Below are 12,407 nucleotides of genomic sequence, written 5' to 3' on the forward strand. Positions count from 1 at the left end.
GTCAATAGACCTTTCGATGGGGTGCCCCTTGCCCGCTGCGATTCCCATGGTGGGTGAAATGGGAAAATTTCCCTCATATATTTAAATGAGTTCTGATTTCGAAGGTTGATCTCAGACTTCCAGCCAATATCATTGGTCAGGGAAAGTCAACTTCTCTTCTGGTGTACACCAAAGAGCAAAATGTAATCCATTTTACTTTCAATTTACCTCAGCTTCAGTTTTTTTTAAGTCTTAAAATTTTGATTTGAACCAAATGGATAGATGTAACTGGACCTGAAAGAAACACCATTTAGTGAGATTTTCCGGCCGCACTTACCCAGAAACCGGAAAATCCCACCCGAGGTCAACAGACATTTCCATGATCTGTCCCCCTCCCGCTCCAATTCCCATGGTGGACGGAACGGGAAAATTCGCACTTATGGATCAAAGAGTCAGGCCTAGAATAATATTTTTCTCAGTCATTTTTACCTCCTCAGCTGTTATCTTAGTGACCCGAAGTACTTCAATCAATGATTCATCCTCCACCAGAGAGCCTTCTGTGCTGGTTAGACGATATAACAAGTTATCTTCCAATTCTTGCATTCTCCGCTTGTTTGATGTGACTTCTTCCATCAGTTGCACCCTCTCTGCTTCCAACTCCTAGTGTACAACCACAGCAATTAAATATGTTAATGGTCTGAAAGTTCTTGACAATGGCCCCATTCACCAAGAGCATGAACCCCTCACGATTTGAGATCTTCCTGCCGCCAGTGACACGATCAGGTTCATACTCTCACAGGACGTGAAATTTTCGTGAATTTGAATAAATTTTAATATAAATTTATTAAAATCATTTTAATATAAATTGGGCGGCACGGTAGCACAGTGGTTAGCACTGCTGCTTCACAGCTCCAGGGACCTGGGTTCGATTCCCGGCTTGGGTCACTGTCTGTGTGGAGTTTGCACATTCTCCTCGTGTCTGCGTGGGTTTCCTCCGGGTGCTCCGGTTTCCTCCCACAGTCCAAAGATGTGCGGGTTAGGTCGATTGGCCATGCTAAAATTGCCCCTCAGTGTTCTGGGATGCGTAAATTAGAGGGATTAGCGGGTAAAATATGTAGGGATATGGGGGTAGGGCCTGGGTGGGATTGTGGTCGGTGCAGACTCGATGGGCCGAATGGCCTCTTTCTGTACTGTAGGGTTTCTATGATTTCTATGATTTCTATGAAATAAAGGGCTTGACGATGTAGCATCGGCCCACAATGAATCCTCGCCCCTGGCAGCATGATGTTATGTCGTCGCAAATCATTAATTGTTTTCAAAAGCAAAAACCAGTTGTGATCACCATGTCAGGGGCACAGAGGTGCTAGGAGACCCGAGGGGTTGCGGAACTAGACTGGGCATTGCCCCCTGACCCAAATCTTTCAATCACATGGTTAGAATTGCTGCATCTGATGTGATCAGACAGAAAACTGCCCACTTTCCTGAATACGTTTAAAAAGTGTACTAATCCACTATGCAGAGAAACCTCCTCAGTGCAGAAATCCACACAGAGAGCAGAAAAGAGATCAGGGTGGAAGCCACACCACTTTTTTGGCACTAGCTGCCACACGATAAGATTAAATGTCCACTATGAATGTGAGCGAATAAATGAGTGAGTGAGTGAATCAGTGAGTGAGTGAGTGTAGGTGTGTAAGCTATGTGAGTACGTGGGTAGATTGGTGTGGTAAGTGGGTAGGTGACACCTGGGTGAGGTGATAGATAAGCAGGGTGGCAGGTTGACAGGTGGGAGATGGGTGAGTGGGTAGCTGGGTCAGGAATTAGGAGTTGTCATGTCAGAGACTGGTCAGGATGGGTTGGGAAGGTGGAAGGATGGTTGAGCTAGTCTGATGAGGTCGGGGGTAGTCGTGTTGGGTCAGGGGTCGAGGAAAATAGTCAGACGGGGACGGTCAGTGCAAATGATTGTGGGTCAATTGTACAATTACCAAAAAATTAGACTAGGATTCTCCTGCCTAAGATTTATTTTTCTGTTCATTCATGGGATGTGGGCATCGCTGGCTGGGCCAGCAGTTATTGCCCATCCTCGAGGGCATTTAGGAGTCAACCACATTACTGTGGGTCTGGAGTCACATGTAGGCCAGACCAGGTTAGAACGAGAGATTACCTTCCCTAAAGGACAAGAGTAAACTAAATGTGTTTTTACAACAATCGACGATGGTTTCTTCATCCTTCCCAGATTTTTATTTTCCAGATTTTTCTCCAATTCAATTTCACGGTCTTCTATGGTGGGATTCGAACCCATTCCCCAAAGCATTAGCCTGGGTCTCTGGATTACCAGCCCAGCGACAATACCATGACCAAGGTAACTATTCAAGTAAGTCCCATATGACTGTCCGAAGTTTCTGACTCTAGCTCAGCGTGGATGGTTCTGGGGAGTGGGAAATTGCCCATCTGAAGTTCAAACTTTCTGGCTCCAGCCCACTCCCATCTCCCAGAACAAAAATATGATTGGTGGGGTCCTTTTACAGGAGATGGGTCAGGAAGTTTCATGACTTGAACTTCATGGGATTATGGAGACATGACTCCAAGGTGACCAAGAATGGGAACTAAACATTGAGAGCTATTCAGTGCTTAGGAAGACAGACAGAAAGAAAAAGGTGGTGGAGTTGCATTATTGATTAAAAAATATATTGTTACAATATTGAGGAAAGATACTAGCACAGACTCTGTGGAATCTGTGTGGGTCGAGTTAAGAACACCAAGGGGCAAAATACATTTGTGGGAGTGATATACAGACCACCAAACTGGAGTGATAATGTTGGGAATAGAATTAGACAGGAAATCAGAGATGCATGTGATAAAGGAACATCTATGATTATGGGTAACTTTATTTTAGAACAAAGAACAATGAACAAAGAAAATTACAGCACAGGAACAGGCCCTTCGGCCCTCCAAACCTACACCGACCATGCTGCCCGACTGAACTAAAACCTCCTACCCTTCCAGGGACCATATCCCTTCATTTCCATCCTAATCATGTATTTTTCAGGATGTCCCTTAAAAGTCACTACCGTATCCGCTTCCACTACCTCCCCCGGCAGCGAGTTCCAGGCACCCACCACCCACTGTGTAAAAAACGTGCCTTGTGCATCTCCTTTAAACCTTGCCCCTCACACCTTAAACCTATACCCCCTAGTAATTGACTCTTCCATCCTGGGAAAAAGCTTCTGACTATCCGCTCTGTCCATGCTCCTCATAATCTTGTAGACTTCTATCAGGTCACGACTCAACCTCCAGGATCTACAGGCATTTAGAGATGCAAAGACTGTTTAGGGACAGTCAGCATGGCTTTGTGAGTGGAAAATCATGTCTCACAAATTTGATTGAGTTTTTTGAAAGGGTAACCAAGAAGGTGGATGAGGGCAGTGCAGTTGATGTTGTCTACATGGACTTTAGCAAGCCTTTTGACAAGGGACCACATAGTAGGTTGTTGTATAAGGTTAAACTCACGGGATCCAGGGTGAGGTAGCTAAATGGATACAAAATTGGCTTGATGACAGAAGACAGATGGTGTTTGTAGAGAGTTGTTTGTCAAACTGGAGGCCTGTGACCAGCGGTGTGCCTCAGGAATCAGTGCTGGGTCCACTGTTATTTGTCATTTATATTAATGATTTGGATGAGAATTTAGTAGGCATAGTTAGTAAGTTTGCAGATGCTCCCAAAATTGGTGGCATACTGGACAGTGAAGAAGGTTATCTTGGATTGCAACAGGATCTTGATCAATTGGGCTAGTGGGCTGATGAATGGCAGATGGAGTTTAATTTAGATAAATGCGAGGTGATGCATTTTGGTCGATCGAACCAGGGCAGGACTTAGTCAGTTAATCATAGGGCGTTGGAGAGAGTTATAAAACAAAGAGATCTAGGGGTACAGGTTCATAGCTCCTTGAAAGTGGAGTCACAGGTGGATAGAGTGGTGAAGAAGGCATTCAACATGCTTGGTTTCATTGGTCAGAACACTGAATGCAGGAGTTGGGACACCTTGTTGAAGTTGTACAAGACACTGGTATGGTCACACTTGGAATATTCTGGTCACCCTATTATAGAAAGGATATTATTAAACTAGAAAGAGTGCAGAAAAGATTTACCTGGATGCTACCTGGACTTGATTGTTTGAGTTATAAGGAGAGGATGGATAGACTGGGACTTTTTTCTCTGGAGCGTAGGAGACTGAGGGGTGATCTTACAAAGGTTTATAAAATAATGAGGGGCATAGATTAGCTAGATAGTCAACATCTTTTCCCAAAGGTAGGGGAGTCTAAAACTAGAGGCATAGGTTTAAGGTGAGAGGGGAGAGATACAAAAGAGTCCAGAGTGGCAATTTTTTCACACACAGGGTGGTGAATGTCAGAAACAAGCTGCCAGAGGTAGTAGTAGAGGCGGGTCAATTTTGTCTTTTAAAAAGCGTTTAGACAGTTATATGGGTAAGGTGGGTATAGAGGGATATGGGCCAAATGCGGGCCAATGGGACTAGCTTTGGGGTTAAAAAAGGGGCGGCATGGATAAGTTGGGCTGAAGGCCCTGTTTCCATGCTCTAAACCTTTATAACTCTATGACTCCATCGTTCCAGTGAAAACAAAACAAGTTTGCCCAATCTCTCCTCATAGCTAATGCCCTCCATACCAGGCAACATCCTGGTAAATCTTCTCTGTACATATAGCTAATCTTTCTTCTTCCACCACCTCCTCTGGCAGCATGTTCCAGGCACCCACCACTCTTTGCATGAAAAGCTTCCCCCGCACATCTCCCTGAAACTTTCCCCCTCTCACCTTGAACCTATGCCCCTTGTTAATTGACACATCCACCCTTGGAAAGAGCCTCTGACAATCCACCCTGTCTTTGCCTCTCATAATTTTGTAGATCTGTCAGGTCTCCCCTCAGCCTCTGTCTTTCCAGTAAAAACAATCCTAATTTATTCAACCTCTCCTCATAGCCAACACCTTTGAGATCAGGTAACATCTTGGTGAACCTTCCTTGCACTCTCTCCAATGCTTCCCCTTCCTTCCATCAATGAGGGACTAGGCCATCTTGGATTGGGAATTGTGCAATGAGAAAGTTGGCAATTTGTTTGTGAGAGAACTCTTGGGGATAAATGACCATAATATGATAGAATTCTTTACCAAGGTGGATAGTGAGGTAGTTGATTCTGATACCCAAGTCCTGAATCCCAATAAAGGTAACTCTGATGGTATGAGGCATGCATTGGATTTGATGGACTGGGAAACATTACTGAAAGGAAGGACAGTGGACAGGCGATAGCAGGCATTCAAGAAACAAATAGGTAAACTCCAAAGGTTGTTTATTCCTATTTGGCACAAGAATGGAAAGAGAACTGTGGATAAGGGAACTGTGGATGTTATCCACTTCACAAACAAATACATGAATAATATATCAGAAGTTCTGAGAAGTTTTAGTGAGGATTGAAGGAAATCAGAATTAGAAGAGAAATGGTTTTGTGGAAATTGATGGGATCGAAGTTGGATAAACCTCCAGGGCCTGATAAGCTTCATCCCAAAGTAGTTAAGAAAGTGGCCCTAGAAATAGCAGATCCATTGGTGGTTACTTTCCAAAATTCTTTGGACTCTGGAATACTTCCTATAGGTTGCAGAGTAGCTAATGTAATCCTGCTATTCAAAAAGAGAGGTAGGGAGAAAACAGGGAACTATAGACCAGTGAGCCTAACATCAGTAGTAGGGAAGTTGCTAGAATCCATTATCAAGGATTTCATAGCACAGCATTTGGAAAGTAGTGGTATAATCAGACAAAGTCGGCATGGATTTACAAAGGGGAAATCATGTTTGATGAATCTACTGAAATTCTTTGAGGATGTAACTAGTACAGCTGACCAGGGAGAACTGGTGGATGTGGTTTATTTAAACTTTCAGAAGGCTTTCAACAAGGTCTCACAGAGCAGATTATTATGTAAAGTTAAAGCACATTGGATTGTGGATAGTATCTTGAGATGGAAAGAAAACTGGTTAGCAGATAGGACGCAAAGAATTGGAATAAATGGACTTTTTTCCAATTGGCAGTCAGTGACTAGTGGGGTTCCACAGGAATCTGTGCTAGGACCCCAGCTGTTCACATTACATATTAATGATTTGGACAAGAGAACTAAATATATCTCAAAAATTGCAGATGATACAAAGTTGGGTGGGAGGGTGAGCTGTGAGGAGGATGCAGAGATGCTTCCACGTGATTTGGGCAGGCTGAGTGTGTGGGCATCTGCATGGTAGATGCAGTATAAGGTGGATAAATGTGAGGTTATCCACTTCGGTAGCAAAAATAGGAAGGGAGATTCTTACTTGAATGGGTGTAAATTGAGAGAGATTGATACTCAGCGAGACCTTGGTGTCCTCATGCATCGGTTGCTGAAAGTAATCGCACAGGTACAGCATGCAGTAAAGAAGGCAAATGATATGTTGGCCTTCATAGCGAGAGGATTTGAGTATAGGAATAGGAATGCTTTACTGCAATTGTATATGGGGTAGGTGAGGCCACACCTGGAGTGTTGTGTGCAGTTTTGATCTCCCTATCTGAGGAAGGATGTCCTTTCTATCGAGGGAGTACAGTGAAGGTTTACCAAGCTGATTCCTGGGATGGCAGCACTGTCATATGAGGAGAGATTAAGTCGGCTAGGATTATATTTATTAGAGTTTAGAAGAGTGAGGGGGGATCTCATAGAAACTTAACAGGATTAGACAGGGTAGATTCAGAAAGAATATTCCCGATGGTGGAGGAGTCCAGAACTAGAGGTCATAGTTTATGGATAAGGGGTAAAGCTTTTAGCACTGAGGTGAGGAGAAATTTCTTCACCCAGAGGGTGGTGAATGTGTGGAATTCACTGCCACGATAAGTAGTTGAGGCCAAAAGATTACACGATTTAAAGAAGGAATTAGATATAGCTCTAGGGGCTAAAGGGATCAAAGGATATGGGGGGAAAGACAGGATCGGGGTATTGAATTTGATGATCAGCCATTGTCATAATGAATTGCACAGTAAGCTCGAACGGCCAAGTGGCCTATTCCTACCTCTATTTTTTATTTACGTTTATGTATGTCTCCATTTCTGGCCTCTTTGGTAGACAAGGCAGTTCAGATAAGCATGGAAAAGTGCCACCACACCCCGTGAACATTGTCAAAATAGCTGCCATACATCAAGATGGACACATCTAAGCATTTGTGATGCGCAGATATTCAGGACACGTCTGCTGTTTGACACACCAAGGACTGCAGCGTGCCTGTTTACAATAAGGTGTCAAGCTTTCCTAATCTATAACTCATTTTGCTAATCTTCTTATCACATATTCTCACAAAACTCAAATCACATAACATAATTTTTGTGCACATTGCTTCCCTGTCAAATTTACTACATGCAACATGACAGCTCTGAAAAATTAAGCAATATCAGGTGTATCAATCTTGAAAACTCATCTAATTACTCCAGCCAGAAATCTTCAGAGGAAAATTGCTAAGTAAGTTGTTAACTTCAAATGGAAGCACACTTAGAACATAGAACATAGAAAAACTACAGCACAAACAGGCCCTTCGGCCCACAAGTTGTGCTGAACACATCCCTACCTTCTAGACCTACCTATAACCCTCCATCCTATTAAGCTCCATGTACTCATCCAGGAGTCTCTTAAAAGACCCTATTGAGTTCGCCTCCACCACCACTGACGGCAGCCGATTCCACTCGCCCACCACCCTCTGTGTGAAAAACTTACCCCTAACATCTCCCCTATACCTACCCCCCAGCACCCTAAACCTGTGTCCTCTCGTAGCAGACATTTCCACCCTGGGAAAAAGCCTCTGAGAGTCCACCCGATCTATGCCTCTCAACATCTTATACACCTCTATTAGGTCTCCTCTCGTCCTTCGTCTCTCCAAGGAGAAAAGACCGAGCTCTCTCAGCCTATCCTCATAAGGCATGCCACTCAATCCAGGCAACATCCTTGTAAATCTCCTCTGCACCCTTTCAATCTTTTCCACATCCTTCCTATAGTGAGGCGACCAGAACTGAGCACAGTACTCCAAGTGGGGTCTGACGAGGGTCTTATATAGCTGCATCATTATCCCCGGACTCCTAAACTCAATCCCTCAATTGAGAAAGGCCAGCACACCATACGCCTTCTTAACCACCTCCTCCACCTGCGGGGCCGATTTTAGAGTCCTATGGACCCGGACCCCAAGGTCCTTCTGATCCTCTACAGTACTAAGAGTCTTTCCCTTTATATTGTACTCCTTCATCCCATTTGACCTACCAAAATGGACCACGACGCATTTATCTGGGTTGAAGTCCATCTGCCACTTCTCTGCCCAGTCTTGCATCCTATCTATGTCCCTCTGTAACTTCTGACATCCCTCCAGACTATCCACAACCCCACCAACCTTCGTGTCGTCGGCAAACTTACCAACCCATCCCTCCGCTTCCTCATCCAGGTCATTTATGAAAATGACAAACAGCAAGGGTCCCAGAACAGACCCCTGGGGCACACCACTGGTGACCGACCTCCATTTAGAAAAAGACCCATCTATACCCACTCTCTGCCTCCTTTGGGCAAGCCAGTTCTGGATCCACCGGGCAGCAGCCCCTTGGATCCCATGCCCTCTCACCTTTTCTAGAAGCCTTGCATGGGGAACCTTATCGAACGCCTTGCTAAAATCCATATAAACCACATCTACCACCTTCCCTTCGTCAATGTGTTTAGTCACATTTTCGAAGAACTCCACCAGGCTCGTAAGGCACGATCTGCCCTTGACAAAGCCATGCTGAGTATTCTTGAGCATACTAAACCTCTCTAAATGCTCATATATCCTGTCCCTCAGCATCTTCTCCATCAGTTTACCAACCACTGAGGTTAGACTCACCGGTCGGTAATTACCTGGGCTATCCCTATTCCCCTTCTTGAAAATAGGAACCACATCCGCAATCCTCCAATCCTCCGGCACCTCTCCCGTCTCCATCGACGACGCAAAGATCATCGCCAGAGGCTCTGCAATCTCTTTCCTCGCCTCCCACAGTAACCTGGGGTACATCCCATCCGGACCCGGCGACTTATCTATCTTGATGCCATTCAAAGATTCCAGCACAACCTCTTTCTTAAAGTCCACATACTCAATCCTTTCAGTCCACCGCATGCCAGCAGTACATCCACCCAGGTCCTTCTCCTCTGTGAAAACCGAGGCAAAATGCTCATTGAGCACCTCTGCCATTTCTACTGGTTCCGTACAGACTTTCCCGCCTTCACCTTTTATAGGCCCTATTCCGTCACGTCTCATCCTTTTACTCTTCACATATTTATAGAACGCCTTAGGGTTCTCCTTAATCCTACCTGCCAGGGCCTTCTCGTGACCCCTTCTGGCTCTCCTAATTTCCTTCTTTAGTCCCTTCCTACAAGCCGTATACTCTTCTAAATCCCTATCTTCGCCAAGCTCTCTGAGCCTTTTGTACACTTTCCTTTTCTTCTCGACTAGGTCCCGCACAGCTTTCGTGCACCACGGTTCCTTTAACCGACCAACACCTCCCTGTCTGCTCGGAACGTTGTCCAATCTTGCACAATCTTGTTATAAATTTAGAAATACATGTCTTAAAGGCTTCTCCAGTATCAAAGTGCAAAATAATTGTTTCTTTTAAGAGGAAAATTTAAGAAAGGCTCAGATTTCTTATTGTGTTACTTTCCAATGAGCACTGGATTTTTAATTCCAAAGATGTGGAGCACGTTATAGTGCCCTAAGTTGACTGAGAGTGCTGTAGAGGAACAGATAACTGTATGGGCCCGGGTACAGCTGGTACTCACTTACGTGTGTTCAGGATGGAACCTCAGTCCATCCATATTTACAGTAGTATTCTGGGTTTAGATTTCAAATTATCTATTTCTTTAAGGTCATCTTTCAGTTCTCTCCTTTCTAGTCCCCTCCAAACATAAATGTCCTATTGTTCTTTTGACTAGCCTCCCATGTTCCACGTTCTGTGTGTGTACTTCAGGTCACTGAAATCTCTGCTGCCCATATCCTAGCTTACACAAAATACCACTCACCAACCATTCCTTTCCCTGTTGAACTATAGTGGTTTCTGCAGTTTCAATTTACAAGTCTCACCCCTTCATGGCCTTGAGCCAGATTTTCATGGTTACCTTAGCACCATAGAAATCCTACAGTGCAGAAGGAAGTCATTCGGCCCATTGAGTTTGGACTGACTCTCTGAAAGAGCATCTTACCCAGGCCCACATCCTCACCCTATCTCTGTAACCCCACGCATTTACCATGGCTAATCCACATAACCTACACATCTTTGGACTGTAGGAGAGAACTGGAGCACCCGGAGGAAACCCACATAGACACAGAGACAATGTGCAAACTCCACACAGGCAGTCATCCAGGCCAGAATCGAGCCCAGGTCCCTGACGCTGTGATGCAGCAGTGCTCACCACTGTGCCACCTTGAGTTATGATCGGGAAAATATACAGCTAGGACTGCAAAGAAAACGGTCAGCTAGAGACATCCCCAGATGTCCTGTCTCCATTTCCACCCTCAGCCATTTTCACAAGGGATTGTAAAATTGTTTTGCCTCCTTTATAGTCCACCATAACATGTAACATGAGTTTTATCTGTGTTCAAGCAATTGAAAGATGTAACTACCCATTAAACATTGCGTTACTTCTGCCAACTGGCAAGCTGTCAAGTAAAAGATCAAACTTGTAATTGTGGCAAAGGCTTCAGACAAATTTTAAAAGTTCATCAAATAGATAAAATGAGAGAGTAAATTTTACAGTATTGAAAGTGTAGCTTAGTATGAAAACAATGGCAATTTTTTAGAAGGTTTTTCCAATGCTTGCACTTAGCCTGGACATCTGTTGAGATAGATTCTGAAGTCAGCTTGCTTCTTGAAGAGAGTTATGGGCTCTTGGCTGTAATCCAACTGCCTAATCGTTTTACAAGTAGTCGACTGTTTACACAGTTGGTTTGAATAGTCAGGTGGTTTACTTGGCGGTGTAATAGGCCATTCAACAACTTCAAACTGTTGGAATCAGCTTGTGAGTTTTGTTCCAAGGCGAGGGGGTGAGGGGTAAGGGTGAGCAGTGTGAGAAAGTGAGGGGCTAAGGGTGAAGGAACACGGGGTGAGGCTAAGGTGATGAGGGGATGAGTGCAGTGAGGAGGTGAAGTGTAAGGGAGGGGGGGTTTCAATTGATCATAAGATATAAATTTCTTCGTGATTTAGCACAACCTTCACTGCTGATTCCATTGGAAGAACTTGCCGATGATTTGGGAATGAAAATGGGCCTATTAATCTACCCACTCCACCAACATCCTCGTTCAGTGGCAGGCCAATTAAATCCTGTTTCCCGAAAGCCTGGCAGGGAATCTCCCAATTCCGGACTCCAAGATGAAAATCCGGCCCCTTGTCCCTCCCTATTTCTGAACATTGCTCAATCAACTTTTCTAGAACTATCCATTCCTTCAACTCTTACAAATCCAACCATCACTCCCATTATTTCACTATTAGCAACCATGCTCTTAGTTGTCGAGACCCCACACTCTGGAATCCCTCACTAAACTTCTTCTCCTTTATGATCTGCTTTGAAAATCAAACAAACCTGACTGACCAAATAACTCTCTCAATAGCTACTCCTTTGGTTTGATGTTTGATGTGATTACACCTCTATGAAGTGCGACTTTTCTACATTAAATGTGCAACATAAATGCAAGTTGATGTTTTTGAAGCACCCAAGTCTCTTCAGTTGTTCTCAGCAACATAGTACTTAAGGTGACCCAGAGCACAGTATTCATGATGCTGATGAAAAGTCAGCAACTATAGTGATAACTTGGCTTCTCCCTCCTGCCTGAGCTGCTGAATACTTCCTGTTTTTGTGTTTTATTCACAGTATAGTTTGATCACAAAATTCCCCTGACTTGTTTTAGATTTGCAGATTAATACTGGCTTTGTCGATTACTACTCTACATTGTTTGAATATATTTTTGTCAAGTGTGCTAGGAACCATAGCTGCATCCTTTGTTTCTTACACAATTCATGGAACACGTGTGTTCTTTCCTATTTGCAGTACACCATATCTTTTTGCATCATTATGTCCACTCATATTTTGTTTAACTAGATCAATTCCCATTTGATCTAATTTGCTAATTTAACCAATTGACACCGCATTTCTGTAAGATCAGTCAACACTCATTAACTAGAGGGTATAATTTGAAAACCACTATGAGAAGAATAAATGGAGAGTTCAGGTGATTTAATGGATGACCAGAAAACAATGATGAAAGCAACAATCACAACAGTCTTTAACATAGAAATGAATACACTTTAGAAAGATGAAAATCTAAAAGAGCATGGGCAAAGGGGACAATTCCTTCACAA

General features: G+C 43.9%; 1 protein-coding gene across 1 annotated transcript in view; it reads right to left on the reverse strand.

Annotated features, from left to right (window-relative positions):
* dnah5l (dynein, axonemal, heavy chain 5 like) overlaps positions 1–12,407 on the reverse strand; it is a 327,807-nt gene that overhangs the window by 91,368 nt on the left and 224,032 nt on the right. Inside the window, exon 64 of the mRNA XM_078200347.1 lies at positions 469–639. Coding sequence (XP_078056473.1) covers positions 469–639 — 171 coding nt within the window. The remainder of the gene's footprint in view (positions 1–468; positions 640–12,407) is intronic.

This window comes from Mustelus asterias, chromosome 2, assembly GCF_964213995.1.
Source record: "Mustelus asterias chromosome 2, sMusAst1.hap1.1, whole genome shotgun sequence".
Classification (NCBI taxonomy): domain Eukaryota; kingdom Metazoa; phylum Chordata; class Chondrichthyes; order Carcharhiniformes; family Triakidae; genus Mustelus; species Mustelus asterias.